The sequence below is a fragment of the Bufo gargarizans genome, chromosome 10, assembly GCF_014858855.1.
Source record: "Bufo gargarizans isolate SCDJY-AF-19 chromosome 10, ASM1485885v1, whole genome shotgun sequence".
Lineage (NCBI taxonomy): Eukaryota > Metazoa > Chordata > Amphibia > Anura > Bufonidae > Bufo > Bufo gargarizans.
The window spans coordinates 110,239,253-110,259,313 of record NC_058089.1 but is presented as its reverse complement, the minus strand read 5'-3'; the positions used below and the strand labels follow the sequence as shown (position 1 = coordinate 110,259,313).

The window sequence follows — 20,061 nt, the reverse complement described above, 5'->3', positions numbered from 1 at the left end:
GAGCTGCGCCTCGGTCAGGTGACCTAGGAAAAGCAGAGAGAAGGCCGCGGGTGCTACTGCGAGCGCCAGTGCCTTCTCAAACAGCTAATCGGTGGGGGTCCCGGGTGTCAGACCCCACCAATCAGATACTCATGACTTATCCAGTATAAAAGTCTCAGAAAACCTTCTTTAAAAAAAAAAAAAAAAGTACAGAAACACTTAATAATAAAATATAATTTCCAAAGTTGTTCAATATTACATACAAAAATCATGAGATGGTTCCTCCACTAGGGCTATATAACGATATTTCACTAGATTCTGGACTTCGGCTAAGGGGATTCACATCATTTAAACCTGGAGCTTAAATGGTCAACACCTCACAGTAGCAGCGTTTAAAGGTGCAGTCTTTTAGGTCATTTTTGGCTCAAAGAAGAAGAAAATAAAAATTAAGTGATGAGGGAATCCCTAGCTAAAGCAGAAATATGACAACCTAGCTTGTTGGAAGGTAGTCGGTCCTATGCCCGTGTTGCATTGACTGCCCTTATTTCATTAAAGGGGTGGTTGTCCCATGAAGACATCTTATCCCCTATTCACAGGATAGGTTGAAGTGTCTGATTGGCAGGGGTCCTTGTCGATCATGAGAACCGGGGCCTGTACTCCCCCAGCTTGAATAGATCGGTGGTCACGCATTCTCGCAGTCACTCCAGCTCTATGGGACGGCAGGAGATTCCAGAGCGCTTGTACTCTAGTCCTATAGAGTTGAATGGAGTGTTGAATACGCATGCTTCTGTGCCGCTCCATTCAAACTGGGAGCACGGGCCTCCTTTCTCGTGACTGGTGCAGACCGCCACCATTTGGACACTTACCCCTATTCTGTGGATAGGGGATAAGTGGTCTTTATGGGAGAACCCCTTCCAAGTTTCATAGATGGCGATAAATACATAACTAGTTGATCGTGGTGTTGAAGTTGCCCTTAACCAGGGCTGATCATGTTTGCTCTACTGCTCCAAATTAATAGTAACCCAAGGGTTTTACGTGCACGGAAGAAAATAACTGTGACGCACACACTGGGGTCAAAGCCAATTATCATTTATTACAGGAAGTGAAGCAGGTTTATAGACATCAGACGGGGCATTGTTACATTGGCTAAAATAAGAAAAGAGATAACACTTGGCATCTGCGCATTGTAACTGTGGTATGTGAACTATGTAAATATCTAGCTGTAAGCACCATATTGTAATGGTGTCTTCACTAACAGCATATAAACGTGGTAAGGAGGCATGTCATCTTCGGTAGGATGGAGCCTTCAAGCTCTGGAGAAGATAAGGAGTTGTCTGAGAGCTGAAGTATGTGGGAGCTTTCTTAGCTGATTCAAAGAATGATGGCCACATCTCTATCAGTCCCCCCCTGTTCCCCCTTGGACCTCATTCTTTCCCTACTGAAAGCCTAGCACATCTGTCCCAGTGCTCCGACATCCTCTTCATCAGCTTCCATGACAACCTATCCTAATGTATAGCCTCACATGACACTGGACTTGACCAAGGAGAAGTCAGATGTCTGTCCCTATGGTTGATGATCTCCAGGTGGTGTCGTAGGCAGGGGGACCAACAGAATGAAGTGGGACCTTGTCTCCCATCCTTATGGAGGTCTCCCATGAGCATCTCCGGGTTAGCCTCAGATACAACTTTGAACAAAAGCCTCCTAATACAGGGGATGACACAACTAACAATTAACGCAAATAGCAGAATTAAAAGATACATTCAGGAATAGGAAGTAAGCCCTTTTAGGGCATTCATGAGCTGGCCATTGATTATTGTGAACATAAGAACTATGAATGCTGAGAATCTTTGGGCTATACTATTAATGGGTCACTGGGCTAGAAGTATCGGACTGTAACAACTTTGTTCTTCCTTTTGCACAACTTTTCCCCAACCCAGAAACCCATTTTTATTATCTCAATAGGAATCTATATTCTTTTAGTCCAGATCAGCAGTCACACAGGGGAAACAAGAAACATCCTTTCAAGTCAACCGACTCAACACTTTCTTGAAATGACTCTAATAAGGCTTTCCTTTGAGCTTCACTGATGTGCTTGTGGTCAAGAACACTTGGAATGGACCATCAAACCAGGATTTGAGGACTTTTCTAAAGTGTCTTTTTACTACCACCCAATCTCCAGACACAAGTGGGTGGGTTTCTGGTACTTTATCAAGATCTGGAAGTGAAGCTAAAGAGACTTGAGAATGTATTTTAGTCAAATGCTTGTGCAAACTGATCCCATAATCTGTCAGACAACCATGTTGCATCTGGAGCTGCTGTGGGAAATACAATTCTGTCCTAGGGGCTGACCCAAAAAGGACCTTATAGGGACTAAGGCCTGTCTCACGGTTAGGGGTATACCTTACTGAAAAGAGGGCTACCAGCAGGCACTCTGTTCATGGCTTTTTGAATCTTTAACTTTAGTGTCCCATTCAGTTCCTTTATTCCTACCCTACCGCTGCTTTGTGGATGGTACGAAGGATGTAAGGCCTGTTCTACATCCAAAACCTTCATCATGCCCTGCATCACTTCACCTGTGAAGTGAACACCTCTGTCACTTTCAATGGTCTCAGGTACCCCATACCTGCATACAACTTCAGCCATAATCTTCTTTGCTGTGGTTTTAGCTAATACATACTCATACATGCCCACCTTGTGTAGTTGAAGGTAGTCTGCAAGTGTTGAAACAGATATAAAGAGCAAGACGTGTGTTTCTGGGGTACCTTAACCACCTTGTCTCACGTTCTGGGCAAAAATCATACATCCTTGAGTATATCTGGCTGCTACAGTGCTGAACCCTGGGGAGTACCATGTACTATATCACCCAAAGTAGTTTTTTGACTGGCGCGTCACCCCATGGGTTGCCTGTGCTATCGTGGATTAGAGGGACCTGGGAAGGCAGAGTTTCCCTTGGAACTGTTTTAGGCCTTACTCCTTTGCAGTCCCCCCTTTTTTCATCCACCGGTGCCTTTCCTCCTTCCCCGCCTGGTTCTGTAAGGTCTTAAGAACTTCCAGCGAGACAGGAGGAAATATTTCAGGGACCTGGGCTGTATTCACTAAGGCAAGGGTCTGCCGAGGCAATTTGGCTTATCCCTTTGCCTCCTCTGAGTCTGTTTTACAGTAACCTTTGTTTTTATCACCGCCACCAAAGAAGGCGACATGAGGGCTTCTATAAGAGACCTCACTGCTTCCCTATTTTGATGGGTTTACCTGAAATGGTCAGGAAGTCTCTGGCTTTCCAAATGGGCCCTTAATCATGGGCCACCCCAAAAGGCTATACCTGGAATCAGTGTAAATGTTTTCCCATCGGCATATCTCCAAGCCATCTCCAAAGCCCTTAACTCTGCTTCTTGGGCAGACATGTGTGGTGGTAAGGACTGTGCTTTTTAGGCCTCATGCACACGGCCGTTGTTTGGTAAGTTATAACATCTAACTCTGCGGGCAACAAAAAGGTTCTTGGGTTATACTTTCATGAGGATAGATGTAGTATCACTGTCACTTTGTGGTTCGGGGCTATCTTAGAGCCTTTATCAAGCATGGCTTGTACAACTACTACAGCTCTGATGCAGAAAGGGGCACCTCTAGCCACGGGGTCAGGTCTGGCCGAATAATATGCCACAGGGTGTTGTAGCTGCTGGCCATGACAGCTGAGGCATGGCCATTCACTTCTGTACAATACAATCTAAATGTGATAATCTGATAGGCCCAGTGCAGGGGAGCACAAACTTGTCATCTTTAGGCCTAAAGGGCATCTACCACCTCATCTGTAAGGTGGAAAGGACTAAAAGACAAACAATCATAAAGAGGCTGCATCAAACTTGCGTATCTAAGGTTTGCAATAAGGAACAAGGACCAAAAATGTCCTCAGTGCATGTTTCTGGGCAAAGGGATGTCTTCCACAGTTGGTCTTCTTACATTCAGGGATGAGATGTTTCACCCCAGGAAGGCATCAGTAATGCAACAAAACTGACATTTTTTTTTTCTCTCACTTGCAGCCATGTTCAAAAAAAGGTCAGGAGTGACATGGCTGCAGTATACATACTGGGCGAGTCCTGGGCTCCCCACGGCAGCACCACCCAGGTATCCTGTTTACCCTCATGTGTGAAGGCAAACATCTACCTAAATGTAGTGGTTCTGAAAAGAAAACATTTGACAAATCAATTGCTTTCTGTCTACAGTGAATGAATGGTGATGTCATACGGAGCATCTATACCGGAGTCACTCGTCTGCCCCCCTCACGTCTTGATCCCCCACCAGCAGCCATTCAGCGAGGCACCTGTTAATATTTACATGGAGTGGGTAAGCTGAACGCAAACAATGGGGAGATTCTGCATTGATGGGGGAATAGTCAGACGTGGAGCTGATGGTGACATGGAGGTGTCTGCATTCCTCGCCCTGCGCTGAGGTATCTGGCAGTCCAGTGACAATCTCACCTAGGTGCAGTCTAAAGAGTTGGGTAAACGTTCTATATCTTCAAGTGTTACCTGCCGCACACAGAGGAGAGGGGGGGGGGGGGACAGGTGTGACCGTTCCCAGGGACCTTGTGCACGGACTTGTCAAACACTTGAGAAGGATCAAAGACTCCGCAAACAGTGACAGCGCGGCGCTGACTACCTTTACTCCACCACAGACCTTAAAAAATACGTCCGATACCAAGGTCGCCCTCTGTATGCGTATGTTCTCATCATTCCTGGTATTTTCAACGTATGGCGCTTTAAAGGGGTTGTTGAGGACTGGAAAAACATGGCTGTTTTCCGCCATTAATAGCGCCACCTCTGTTCACAGGTTGTGCAAGGTATTGTAGCTTCAATGGATCGGAACGCCAATACCAGACACAAGCCATGGTGATAAATGTTTAAGGCTGGAATACCCCTTTATGGGCAGACAGGGGCCATCCACCATGCGCTTCAGTCGCAAATTTTGCACACTTTCCGCATTGCAAAGGGTGAAATCTGCGGCGTAAACTGACAGAATGTGGATTTAAACATTTGCGCAGCTTATTTTTTTAATGCAGCATGTTGGATGATATCTGCCAAAATCTCATCCATTTGCTGATATTGCGTCCATCACATGTGAACATTTCCTAAATTCTCAATTTTAATCAGATTTTGCTTCAATTTAAAAATTTTTATTCATCGTCAGTGAATAGAAATCAGAACCTAAAAATCTGAACTGAACTTAAACCCAGGAGCCCTGCCTGCTAAGTGTATCGGGTCTCTCTTTTGTGGGGATGAAATCACACACTGCGGTCTTGGAGGCAGATTTATCAAAGACCGGCATAAAAAAGATCCCATGCACTGCCGGACGATGCACCTAATTTATGACGGGGCGTAGGTGCACTGTCCGGCAGAATGAACTCTACAGCAGCCAGGAGCCAAAAACAGATGAAGATAAATATGGCGGATCCGCTGGCCCCACACACTCCCCATCCTCACCGTGCCCCCTTTTCAGAAAGTGCTGAGGTTGGCGCAGAAACGCCACTTGCAAGAGTTGTTGCTATTTGTGCCATTTGACATCAATGTGTGAACTGACTCCAACAAATCAAGCACCTTTACCTTCTGATCAGGTTCCCCTTCAGTGACAGCAAGCAGAAATACTGAAAATAGTGAAGAATTGAATTGTCATGGTGGAGATTTATCACGAGGGGAGGTCAAATTTGCAGGATTTTTTTCTAATTTATCTAATGTTTGATACATTTGGTGGACGTTTATGTAACACTTGTGTCTTGAAATATTACTTCACTTTCTCTGCCACCGCTGCAGTCAGATTGTGACAATATTTGTAACTTTCTAGAAAGTCTCAGGCTTAAAGGGGTTGATATTTATTGCCTATCCTCGGGATAGGCCAACAATATCTGATCGGCAGGGGTTAACGCCCTACGACCCCCTCCAAATAACTGCAGTTCTGCATCTCTGGTAGTGGACGCAGCTGCTAACTGCTGCCCGCATACCAGTGAAGTGAACCGCGCCAAAGTTTCCCACCCGCTTTTCAAGACTGGAGTAAAAATGTTGCCAAATTTTTAGCAAACGAGCCCAAAAATAACTATTCTGTGATTTTTCTGTCAGAATTTGGAGCGCAAAGATATAATGACATAAATCTAGACAACGCTCAATTAAATGTTTTTCTTCCTTAAATCATCGTATTTTCTTCCCCCCAGCACGCTCATGTCATACTCAAGACTATCAGAAAGATAGCCGCGCAGTAGGGGTTAATGGGGGGGGGGGCAGTTTTTGACCAGAATAACCCTTTAAACACCTGCAATAAGTAGTGTAGACTGCCTGCAGCAGCGCAAGTACAAACCCAATATATACAAAGCATCACCCCCCCGGCTGATCGGTGCCAGGATATGCTCTATAAGCACCTGCTGCAGCTGGAGACATAGGTCGGGCCCTCCTCTCACCTCGCCCACTGCACTTGTCTCTGCTCTCCATTGGCTGTGCTGGAGGCCGCATGGTAATGTACCCAGAGAATGTCTGCCCAGATTGACACTGTCCTGGGCTGGGGACACAGAGGCACCGGGGAAAGTGGCAGAGGATGCCCAGGTCTTTCCTGGTGAAGAAGCCCTGCAGCCACAGGATCCCTAACTATGGACAGCTGCTGGAGGCGCAGGCAGGTAAGGGCGCACACCTTACAGCGCTGGGAGGACTACATGCCATATCCATCATGTACTGTATCCCTCTGGTAGACTGTCAGCTCTTCGTTCGATAACTTATTACCCCACATTTGTTATGTGTACATCGCTATATGCTGTGCATTCCGTTTCTGTATGTCCGCATGGCCATTCTACAAAAAAACAGAACATGTCCTATTATTGTCTGTATTACGGACAAGGATAGGACAATTCTATTATGGTCCGGGAGATTCCGTTCCGCAAAATGCAGAATGCACATGGCTGGTATTAGTGTTTTGCGGATCCACAATTTGCAGACTGCAAAACAGGCAACGGTCGTATGTATGAGCCCTTGTGTATGTTTTTGTGCAGATTTTCTGCATACAAATCTGCACCATGTGCAGGTTCCCTAAGGGCTCATGCACACAGCCGTTGCGTGGCCGTGCCTGTATTGCGGCCTGCAAACAAGCGGTCCGCAATACACAGGCACCGGACTGTGTGCCATCACGGATGCGGACCCATTCACTTGGATGGGTCCGCAACCTGGAAGGTTGGTGCGGAACTGAGGCACGGAACCCCAGGGAAGCACTACGGAGTGCTTCCGTGCATCTTCTGTACGTGCCTCTACACCGCAAAAAAATGTTAAAATTTTTTGCAGTGCGAATGGATCACGGACCTATTGAATGAGGCTGGATCCGTCGCGGCAGCCGCACAGATGTTGTCCGTGCATTGGGGACCGCAAATTGCCATGTACATAAGCCCTAAGGGTAATAAACACATGATTAACGCGATGATTTATTCCCCTGACTTGCCTACTTTGCAGGTAAGATGTCTTTCTTTGTTTCTTTTTTTCCGGAAGAAATAGCGCCACACGGTATTGATACCGGTATAAATATATTAACTATATTATATAAGCAACCTAATGCAATCAGAGAATAATCTCAAAACGATCATTAGTGATTTCACGATCAATAACTGTTATGTCTGTCCTGTATAAAATGACAGATTCTTAGGTAACCCTGCACCGACAGTCAGAAAACGTACAGGGGGCACTTTTACTAAGACCGGCTTTTTACACTGGCCTTAATCCGTCCGTCCAGTCATAAAATATGTCTAATTTATAACAAGGCATGCGCCTCGCCATATTTCTGCTAATATTTGCGTAAATGTAAGTAAATTTGCTGGGGCTGGAGTCCCGGCCCCCGACACGCCACCTCTGTCCCGCCCAATTAGCACAGTTGGCGTAAAACCGGCGTTTAACTAAATATTGTGGAACGGTCGGTTATAAAAAGGGGACTTGTGACTATTTTAAAATACCCGCAAGTCCCTTAGTAAATATGCCCCATTGTTCAGGGTGTTTCAGACTTTCCCCACTCCGTACATATGACCACAACACAGCGTTTAACTTTGGGGAAAATCAGTGGCACAATGCAGGTATAGTAGGGTCGGCTTTATCCATCGCGTGGTACGATGAACGAGTCTGCGGGTTTACTCCACCTCACGTACACCAAAAATGTCAGGAAAAAATACATACAGCGCCTCAATACAATTATTGCATTTGATGGCGCCTCTTGACGCCGCCCTTCAGTTAACACCGTATTCTCCATTTCTTTGGTACAATGGGGTCATTTATAAAGGAACTTGCAACTAAAAAAAAAAAGTCCCTTTTTTTTGACCGCCTGTGCGACAACGAATATTTAGTCGCACGACTGGTTTTACGATGTGTTTGACAGTTGAGCAGGGGCAAATTTACTAACATTTACACCTGGAAACAGTCTTAAATTTTGGCGAAAAAGTACTTCAGCCAGGAGCTGGTGTCGTTTTTCTCTCTCCAGGCGCACGGACTGCCCTTAGATTCGCCTGATTTGTGACTAGGTGCATATTTAGGGAGGAAGGGGGACTAGGACTGATGTAAAAAGCCAGTCTTAGTAAATGACCCCTAATCTGTGCTCCAATTCTGCCACATGCAGAAACTGTTCATGTATGTCGCTTCCCTAATGAGTGTCCTTATCCCTAAAAATATCATATGTCAGATCAGGGGAGAATCTTTCCTTCTGTGGTCAGAGAACCAGATAACTTTCCACTCAATCATTAAAGGGTTACTGACATTTAGTAGGTATACAAGACTAGCATGTTTAAAGGGAACCAACGTGGTACATGCAGGCAGCAGGTTATAGCGCAGGAGGAGCTGAGCAGATGGATATATGGTTTGGTGGGAAAAGATTCAGAATATGTAAGTGACTGCTCGTTCTGGGCTCAGGAGTCCAGTGGGCAGTCCTGTTAGGACTGTAAAGACAGAGATGGCTGTCAATCATGAATAGGACTGCCCACCGGACTCCTAAGCCCAGAAAGAGTAGAGTTGCAAATAATCAGGTTTTACTGAATCTTTTCCCATAAACCTATATATCAATCTGCTCAGCTCCTCCTGCTCCATACGATGCTGACCCCCATGTACTGCGTGACAGGTTCCCTTTAATTCACTTGCTGATTGCTGGAAGTCTGGTCCACAAATCTACAACTCTTTCTGCAAAATAATATTTTCTGCTCTTACCTCCAACTATTAAGGCTGATTTCTATCATGTCCCCCTTCCCTTCTTTTCAACTTCCCAGTTCAGTTTTCCTGTTCATTATGGAAAATGTCATGAGTGTAAAATAACACACCCAGAAAGTATCAGGTTTTTGACAAATACTAAGAAAACCTAGAAATTTCCTGCAAGAAACCAAAAATTCCACGGGTAAATAAAACGAGGAGCCACCGGATGAGGGGCAGCTGGTGACCATGCTATAGAGGGCAGTAAACACGACAGTCACCAGATATCCAGAATGTCTTACCTCGTCAGCGGGCGACCCCCGTGAATTCTTGCCCCTTAGTAGCTCTTTTGTGCTGGGATTTCTGGCTGGAGCTAATTCCTCTTTCTGTCAGTGGAGGAGCAGGTGCAGCCGGAGAGACGCGTGACGGCGCCGTGACCAGATACCACATGCACCTGCAGCTAATTCCCTCCGTCTCTGAATAGACTACCCCTCCGAGTCCTAGGGGACGCCGGGGTAATTGTGCCACCATGGGGGGGTATTAATTGTCTGTATACAATGGGTGCACTGCAACATTTTACCGTACAGAACTATGATGTTCTGCAGCAGCTCAGGCAGCAATTCAATCACAGTCATTTTTCTTCTCCTATTTTGAGTTGAGCTCGTCAGATCAGCGGTGACGTCTCTATGCGATGAAAAGCCGTTTAGTCGCAGTTTGCAGCAGCATTTTTTTTTCTCTTTTGGAACAGATCCCAAAGACATGGAATACATTGGAATGAAGAAAATATTTATTCCAGTCCTCTCTTTGGGACAAGGCCGTGATAATCTGAGTCCTTCTCCTAAAGAATGACACAAATGTCTATGAAGAGCAGCATTTTGTGCTCCAGAGCGGTTCTTCCTATTCGAGACAGGAAGTTGCAACCGCTATCAGCCATTCTTTAGGTGGCTGTACAAATAAGTCCAACGATGATCGAAACAGCCAATTTCGACCAAAAATAATTGTTGAATTTCACCCAACAATGTACGATCGCTTTGGTCATCCAATGACACACCGCCAAACAGCAGACTATCAGGGCTAATGTATGTGATCAACGATCGCACATATTTAATCCCTCAGATGTCGTGGTCAAATGTTACCACGGCATCTGGGAGCTCAAAAACCCGGGAGCGCGCACTCTTGGGCGTGCAAAGGCTTCCCCTAGTGGGGATCAGGGGAGCCGAAATGGTGTGTGTGGCAAGCTTCAGTCCTCCTGAATGATCCTAGGCTGCTGCAGGGAGCCTATGGAAAGCCTGTGGCAAGGGGTCCATAGTGTAAGAAAAGGCCTCATGCACACCACTGTTGTTGTGTTCCGTTCCGCAAAACGGGGTTCCGTTGTTCCGTGATCCGTTTCAGTTTTTGTTTCAGTGTGTCTTCCTTTATTTTTGGAGGCTCACCAGACATGAAGGAAAGTAAAAAAAAGTCTAAGTCAAGTTTGCCATGCAAATGATAGGGAAAAAAAAAACGGATGCAGACGCAGATGACAATCTTGTGTGCCTCCGCATTTTTTCACGGACCCATTGACTTAAATGGGTCTGCAAACCGTTTTCCGTGAAAAAATAAATAAATAGGACAGGTTATATTTTTTGAAAGTCAATGGGTCCGCAGAAAATCACGAAAAACGGAACAACGGACACGGAATGAAACAACGGTCGTGTGCATGAGGCCAAAGAAAAATAATTTTTTTCAGTATTAAAAAAGCAAGAAAAACTATATAAATGTAGTATTGTAATCATACTGACGGAGAATGAAGGGAACAGGTCAGTTTTACCACATAGGAAACGCTTAAAAACAAAACTCATAAAACTGTGGCGGAATGGTGCACGCGTGTTTTTTTGTCCGGCCGCCTCTCGGCATGTTTGCCGTGCTGCGGCCACATCCCCATGATAGTTAATGGGGCCGGGGCAGATTTCTGCCAGCACACACGAGCAAACGTTTGTACGGATCCGGCAGGCTGTTCCCCCGCCGGACAAGCCTAACGCCAGTGTGAAAGGAGCCTTAGAAAACATCTGAATTAGCCTAAAACAGTCAAAGAGGCACAAAAGCCTCCAAAACAGGCGCAATTTCAGTAGTAAATGTGACAAAAAAGAAGAGCAAACACTTTAGTAAATGTGCCCCCATGACTCTGAAGACTCTCTCCCTGGTCTTTTTGTCATTAGGTTTCTTTATAATTATGACCGTCGCTCATAGTTTTATCATTCATGGTGTTATGTTGCAGGACTGGTGCTGTCTCTACATCAGAACGAGGACACCTCAATTCCCAGACAAGACATCACAGACCAGTGGCGGACGCGGGCAGCCGAAATGGGACATGCGGATCACTGTAATAAACCACTGCTTAACCCACTAGAAATAAGTATGAGTGACGCTCTGCTCATTTGGCCAAATGGCTTCCCTCTCAAAGACAATATCAACAACCTGAATGTGCCGCTCCGGAACAGGACATCGGACGGAGGATGCCCCGCGCCTGGGAATAAGAGAGTGTGCATCACCGGCTCTCAGGGAGAATCCCTGTACTGCTCCAGATTCGGTGGGACGCTTAGATTTCCCAAAGCCAGATAGACTATTCCCTGGTAACAAAGTCCGGAACTGTCGGTGTTTTACTTGCCCCCATTGTTCTAAATCCTACAGCAGCTTGGGCGCCCTAAAGATGCACATCCGTACCCATACATTGCCCTGTGCATGCCGGATATGCGGCAAAGCCTTCTCCAGACCTTGGCTTCTACAAGGACATATTCGAACACATACAGGTAAAATGAAAGGTGCTCATAGATTCTTATGTGATCAAGGAATTAAGGAGCAATTCCACCTGCAATGCATTATACATAGATCCACCCATTTTAGGTCCGAATTTATTTCTTACTATATTTATATATCAGTTGGAGCTTATCTTTCCAAATCCCCTGCATAGACCTAGAGATAAAATAAATATCATTCTGGCTCCCAGCAGCCACCACTAGAGGGAGCTTAGGAGCTCACTGCATACTGTTGTCACATTGAACTCCATAATAACACAGCACGCAGGAGCTCCCTCTAGTGGTGACTGCTGGCAGCCAGAAAGGTGTCTTTTTAAACCTAGGTTGTTGTTCTGACCCCTATGAGTTTAAATTTCAATTCTACTTTAAAGATTTCTACTTGCTGTTAGTGAATGGAAGCATTATTGTTTGGATTTAGAAGCTGAAAAACAGTCATGATCTGGCCTCATCATCCAAAAAATAAAAATGATTGTAAAACATTGTAGCTGTATGAGCAGGACGTGGTTAGAAGGGTTTTCTTGCTATAAACAATTCCATTCACTGACAGCAATCAGAGCTCTGGAAAATACAAAACAAATGATATTAGAAGATTGATTAATGATTTACAATGATTATTGATTTACAATGATTATGCTGTATTGACATGAGCGGCCATGACAGTTAATATTCTGACTATTAACCATGCATCTTAGGCCCCCATTCACACGGCCGTATGAACGGGTCTGCACCCATTCCGCAAAAAATAAATGAAAAAAAAATAAAAAAAATTGGCCCCAAAGTCACCTCTAATGGGTTTTAAAGGGAAGCTGTGACATTGTAAAAGCAGTGCTATCTGAGGGCAGCGTGTTATAGAGCAGGAGGAGCTCAGCAGACTGATAGATTTTTAAGAAAAGATTCAGTACAAGGAGCATTCGCACAACTGTATCCGTTTTGTGGTCCGCAAAATACAGATGCGTTCTGTGTGCATCCCGCACGTTTCACGGGCCCCATTAAAAAAATGCCTATTCCTGCCTGCAAAACGGACAAGAATAGGACAAGTTCAATAATTTGCAGAGCGGGGGCACAGATGTGGACAGCATGGGGAGGATATTTTTGCGGCCCCGTAGAAATGAATCGGCCCACGTGCAATACACAAAAGATGCGGATCCGACATGAACCGAAAATACAGTTGTGTGAATGCGCCCTAAAGCCAGGTTCACATCACCGTTGCATTTTCTGTTCTCCTGATCCATCCGAAGAACAGAAAGAAAAACGGATCCTGTATTTTAAGCATCCGATATGCTTAGTTTCCTTAGCCATTTCCATCTGAGATCCGTACACTTAGACGGAAAAAAAACATTGCGTAGGACTTTTTTTTTCCTTATAAAATAATGAATCTCAGACAGAAATGGCTAAAACGGATGCAAAATGTGCATAAGGGCTCATGCACACGAACGTATTTTCTTTCTGTGTCCGTTTAGTTTTTTTTGTGAATCCGTTCACTTCAATGGGTCCGCAAAAACAACGGAAATTACTCAATTTGTATTCCATTTCCGTATGTCCGCTTGGCCGTTCCGCAAAAAAAGTAGTGTATGTCCTATTATTGTCCGTAAATCACAGTCCGTGGCGCCATTCAAGTCAATGTGTTCGCAAAAAATACGGAATGCATACGGAACACATCCGTATTTTGCGGATCCATGCCCATTTTGCCCCTGTGTTTACTGTTTACAAACATTACAGTAATGATAAACTTCCTTTTTCCGTTTGCGATCCTCAAAAAAAACGGATCGCATACGAAAACCATACGGATATGTTTTGTGGCATAACTGAACGGATGCAGCCACAAAACAGAAAGAAAAAAAAACTCAGATATGGAACAACGAATCTGTTAAAAAACGAACCGCAAAACTACAACGGTTGTGCGCATGAGCCCTAACTGAGCATAATGGATTCTTCATATAATGATCCGTTTTTTTGTTTATTTTTCTGTTCTTCTGATGGATCAGAACGGAAAGTGAAACGGTGATGTGAACCCGGCCTAACTTGTATTTCATTAAGGCCTCATGCACACAACAGATGTTTTTCTCGGCCTCCGTTCCGTTTTTTTTTTTTTTTGCGGATAGGATAGGATGGGGACCCTTTCATTTTAATGGGTCAGCAAAAAAATGCTGATAGTTCATTCGTTTGTGTTCCGCATCTGTGTTTCCCTTCAGCAAAAAAAATAGTGCACATCCTACTTTTTTCACATTTGCGGACAAGGATAGGCATTTATTACAAGTTATCTGGGGGAAAAAATGGATCCTCCCAAAAAAAACTGATGCCTCATCCGTTTTTTTTTTTTTGTGGACGCAAAAAACAACTGTCGTGTGCATGAGGCCTAATTGAAGTCACTGCTGATTCTGGTCTTAGGAGTCCAGTGGGCGGTCCTATCTGTGTATGCAGTCATACAGGGCTGGTTCTGATTAGGACCAGCCACTGGACTCCTAATGAGCAGGGATTTGTCACTAGGTCAGAACATACAGATACAACTGCATGTTCAATGTGACAGGTTCCCCTTAAAGGGGTTTTCTGGGAGTTCGATATGGATAACCTTTTCTCAGGTTAGGTCATCAATACCTGACTGGTGGGGGCCTGACACCCAAACTGTTAGAAGAGGCGCAGCGCTCCAGCCTCCTCACAGTATACCATGGACAGCGCCATACACTGTAAAGTGTTAGTACGTGGTAATGCAGACCATGCCCATTCTCTTGAATGGGACTGAACTCACAGGAAATAACGTGGCTAAGGAAGAGGCCATAGCTTCTTAAAACAGCTGATTGTGGGGGTTCTGGGCGCCTGTGACCCCCACCGATCAGATAGTGATCTCCCATCCTAAGGCCTATCCTTAGGACAGACAATCAATACTAAACTCCCGGAAAATCCTTTTAAACAAGTTGTGCCACGGAAAAAGAGTCTACAGTTTTCAAACCAGCACCTTAATCTGAATACTTTTTCAATTGCATGTAATTAACAATTTGGTATAGCCACAGAGTTATTCAATAAAATGTATCTGTATAGCGCCACCTGCTGATTGTTCTTTTCCTTATTTTTCCGTCCACCTCACATATCACCAGCCATATCTTCTGTTACAAACTGTGGCAGTTGCTGGAAGAGTGCTGTAGCTGAAAGGACACATCCAACCCTCCCCCTCTTAGAAATCTATTTTTCCTGTCCTATATGATAGCGGATTTTAATTTTTTACATTAATCATGGGATAACCCCTTAAATCCTTCTGGACCCTGGTGTATAAGGAGATGAAAAAGAATCTTTATAGATAAGAACATGCTCAAATGCGCTGTTAATTTTAGTGCTGTACCCACAGACCCATAGGTTTTATGTGCTGTCTGTTCTGCTTTATGCAGGTGAAAAGCCATTTTCTTGCTATCACTGTGGCCGTGGTTTTGCAGACCGTTCTAACCTGCGGGCTCACCTGCAGACACATTCAGAAGTAAAGCGATACAGGTGTCCGGGCTGTGGTAAAACCTTCTCCCGCATCTCCCTCCTCACCAAGCACCGAGATGGCTGCTGCTGCCCGGTGTCCTGACTGTCATCCTCCTGCTGCCCGACGTCCTGACTCTCATCCTCCTGCTGCCCGGCGTCCTGACTCTCATCCACCTGCTGCCCGGCGTCCTGGACTCTCATCCTCCTGCTGCCCGGCAACCTGACTCTCATCCTCCTGCTGCACGGCAACCTGACTCTCATCCTCCTGCTGCACGGCAACCTGACTCTCATCCTCCTGCTGCCCGGCAACCTGACTCTCATCCTCCTGCTGCCCGGCATCCTGACTCTCATCCTCCTGCTGCACGGCAACCTGACTCTCATCCTCCTGCTGCCCGGCAACCTGACTCTCATCCTCCTGCTGCACGGCAACCTGACTCTCATCCTCCTGCTGCCCGGCAACCTGACTCTCATCCTCCTGCTGCCCGGCGTCCTGACTCTCATCCACCTGCTGCCCGGCATCCTGACTCTCATCCTCCTGCTGCCCGGCATCCTGACTCTCATCCTCCTGCTGCCCGGCGTCCTGACTCTCATCCTCCTGCTGCCCGGCATCCTGACTCTCATCCACCTGCTGCCCGGCATCCTGACTCTCATCCTCCTGCTGCCCGGCATCCTGACTCTCATCCTCCTGCTGCCCGGCATCCTGACTCTCATCCTCCTGCTGCCCGGCGTCCTGGCTCTCATCATCCTCCTGCTGCCCGGCGTCCTGGCTCTCATCATCCTCCTGCTGCCCGGCGTCCTGACTCTCATCCTCCTGCTGCCCGGCGTCCTGACTCTCATCCTCCTGCTGCCATGGAAGAAGCTGACACATTCATCTCCTTCACTGTAAGACACTTTTCTAACGTGGCAGCATTCTGAAGGACAACTGAAAGATGTCTGCAAGGAGACTTCATTACAGGGACATATGGCCACTGGTTGGCGCTCTTTTCCAGCTATCTTCCAACACTACTGATGTAAAGCATCTCTACACCATATAAATTACCCCTTAAAAAAAGTAATGATGGTGGCGTCTCTCTCCCCAAGAGTCACACTGACTGACCTCTTAGGGTACTGTCACACTAGCGTTTTTCTTTTCCGGCACCGAGTTCCGTCGTAGGGGCTCAATACCGGAAAAGGACTGATCAGTTTTATCCTGATGCATTCTGAGTGGAGAGGAATCCATTCAGGATGCATCAGGATGTCTTCAGTTCAGTCACTGAACAGCGCTTTGGATGGAGGAAATAGCGCAGCATGCTGCGGTAGTGCGGTGTTATCTCCGTCCAAAATTCCAGACCAGTTGCCGGCATTAATTTATATTGAAATGTATTAGTGCCGGATCCGTCCGCAGACCGGTAAAAATGTGAAGAAAAAAAAATTAGAAACGGATCAGTTTGTCCGTATGACAAACGGAGAGATGGATCAGTTTTTGCAATGCATTTGTGAGACGCATCCGGATCAGTCTGCAAATGCTATCCGTTTGCATGCAGATTGCCTGATCCGGCGATGGAACTGCTTGCCGGATCACTCTGCCGCAAGTGTGAAAGTAGCCTTACTGGTGTCTCACTGGTTAGCATCCAGCGCAGTGAAGTGAGGTGAACTAGCCTCTGCTCAGCACAGCGCATGCGCTGGACGCAGTACCCTGGCCAGAGGGACCTCAATCAAGCCAGAAAGGGCCCAGCCAGCAGGAATATTCAGGAGAGTGGCACCACGATTGTGACTATTCAGGGGTAACTTTTAGGGCTCTTTCACACGAGCGGATGCCGTGCGGGTACTCTGCTGCGTGATAGAGTGCCAAGCCCCATTCTGGACAGCAGAGACACGGAGCATTAACATGATTGACAATGCTCCGTGCCTCTCTGTGACCTTTTTACTACAAAATCACAATGAGATAAAGTTGTCACTGCGATTTTGTAGTAAAAAGATAACAGAGAGGCACGGAGCGTTGTCAATCATGTTAATGCTCCATGTCTCTGCTGTCCGGGACGGGGCTTGGCTGTCTTTCACGCAGTGGATTCCACGCACGGGATCCGCTCATGTGAAAGAGTCAAAACTGGTGTAAAGGATAACTGGCTTAGTTGCCCATAGCAACCAATCAGATTCCACCTTTCATTTTTCAGAGCTCCTTTGGAAAATGAAATCTGGAATCTGATTGGTTGCTATGGGCAACTAAGCCAGTTCTACTTTACACTTGTTTTGATAAATCTCCCCCATATTTCCTGCACTATAGAGCAGTAGTGGAGGTGTAGAGAGGTAGACGGCCCTGCAGGTTCCCTTTAATTGATCCTGTATATAGACACGAATGGTTTTAAACAATATAATAAGATGTGACTGACTGAAAGCCTCATCGATATGGAGCTTGGTAATTCTAGAGCTGAAATCGCAGTGATGCCCGGCATAACCGGGTTGCATGGCTCAGCAGCGTATGTGCAGAAGCAACTTTCTATTATCCAATGTTTCATGAAAATCAGTTGCGTGTGACCTCCATTGACTTTTATGGGCTTATGCCCCGGTGTAAGCCTTGTAGTGGTCGCAGTCCGGCTTGGTTTAAAGGGCTTCTGTCGTCAGGAACATGGTTATTAAACTGGCATGTGCTAATGTCAGCTGAAGCGAACACTCTTTTGTCCCTTCTTTTTATGTTTCTCCGTTTTTGTGAAAAATGAAAGTTTTATTTTATGCAAATTAGCCTCTAAGAGCAATAGGGGTGTCGCCCCTGCTCCTAGAGGCTCCCTTCTCTGGCTACGCCCTCAACATTGTGATTGACAATGCCAGGCAGTGTTCACGTTGTCCTGTCTGGCCCTGTCAATCAGCACGATGAAGGCATGGCCAGAGGAGGGAGCCTCTAGGAGTAGGGGCAACACCCCTATTGCATGTAATAAAAGTGAATTTTTCACAAGATGGAGGCACATAGAAAGGAGCAAAAAGAGTGTTAGCTTCAGCTGACGACAGAAGCCCTTTAAGTCCTCCGTCCTGGTGAAGCAATGGAGCAAGTCATATGGCAGATATGTGGGATAGAACCGAACTAAAGAGAACAAAAACGACGACGGTGATGCAGCCTCCAGCTGGAAATGTGAGTGATGAAATAAAAGTATTACACAGTGTGTGATGAATCAAACCGTATATTTGTAATAAAGTGTACAACTCTGTTCCTGGTGCAATCGCTAACAGAAGTGCTGTGCCATGATACCAACTTATCCCCTATTCACAGCTTCTGTTTGGTAGGGGTACAACCGCTAGGACGCCGCATGAAAACGGGGGTTTCATGCATTGGCAAGAATGGAGTTGTAGGTCGAGCGTGTGTGCTGTCACGCCGTTCATTCTCTATGGGACTGCCGGAGACGGCCGAGTAATTTTTAAACACACCCTATGGACAAGGGGTAGGTCACACACAGTTGTCAATTCATTCATACATACACTTCCAAGAGGAACAACAGAGGAACGGCACAATGCAGAGTTTTAAAGGGCATGTGTACGCAGGTTTGTATCTATGACACTGGCTGACCTGTTACATGCGCGCTTGGCAGCTGAAGGCCCACGTTTTTGAGAAAAAAGAAGTTTTATTATATGCAAATGAGCCTCTAGGAGCAACAGGGGCGTCGCCTTTACACCTAGAGGCTCTGCTCTCTCTGCAACTGCCGCACCCTCTGGAACTGACTGTCAGGGCCAGTTGTGATGATGTTTTCACTGCCTGACCCTGTCAAAGTGCACTGGGAGTGGCAGTTGCAGAGAGAGAGAGAGAGAGCAGAGCCTCTAAGTGTAATGACAACGCCCCCGTTGCTCCTAAATGCTCATTTGCATCTATTAAAATGTCACCTTTCTCAGCAATGCAGGGACATATGAACATGGGACCAACACAGATGCCTTCAGCTGCCAAGCGCACATGTCACAGGTCAGTCAGTGTCATAGGTACAAAACTGTAGCCAGGTGCCCTTTAAGAAGGGAATTATTTCATGGATACATGCCAGAGGAGGCGAGAGGTCCTCTTTAAATGCAGACTCTGGGGACGCTTGACTTGTCCTGTGTGTTGATATTAGCCTTAGGTCTATCCCAGGCATACTGTGACGCTTGTGTAATGACAGAATGCTAAGTATGAGTCAGGCAGTATGGAGGACCCCCGCCTCCACCCACTATATTCTGATACTATGTGGTCCATCATTGTTAACCGGCTTCTATTTCCAGCGTCAACATCTAAATGTGTTACTGCACCTGTCTCGGGAGGGAAAGTATTTCTGCAGGTCTAAAATAAGAGATGTTTTTCCCTCCTGGAAAAAAAAAAGCCGGCGTAATGTCGGCCTGTTGGCAGGTGGCGGACTGTGCGAGGCTGCGGGGTCAGTGAACGAGATTTTCCATGCCCCACAGATCACTCTTCTCCTCCACCTTCCTGCAGACCAGCGACACTTTATTCCTGTCCTTAGTAATATTCAGGAAGAAATATTTGGTTCCATAGAGGGAATGTGGATCACTATTTCACCAGCGGATATAATGAGAGGGGGGTGTCTGTGGGGGCTTCTAAAAGGATATTATCGATGTTCTAGTTATGGTAATTTAACAAAAAAACTGTCCTTTAAGCCCCATGTACACGCAGTCCTCAAAATGGATGGGTCCGTGTGCCGTCTGCA

The 20,061-nt window shown here is 46.0% G+C and overlaps 1 protein-coding gene and 1 long non-coding RNA gene across 2 annotated transcripts in view; one reads left to right on the top strand and one right to left on the bottom strand.

Annotated features, from left to right (window-relative positions):
• Positions 1–20,061, bottom strand: part of LOC122921025 — a 47,637-nt gene that overhangs the window by 7,222 nt on the left and 20,354 nt on the right. The gene's annotated exons all lie outside the window — the stretch shown is intronic.
• On the top strand, positions 6,497–15,641 carry SNAI3 (snail family transcriptional repressor 3). The gene is given in 4 exon segments (XM_044270900.1): positions 6,497–6,631; positions 11,413–11,735; positions 11,737–11,944; positions 15,331–15,641. Coding segments are annotated over 4 exon segments (792 nt in total). The 5' UTR covers positions 6,497–6,552; the 3' UTR covers positions 15,513–15,641.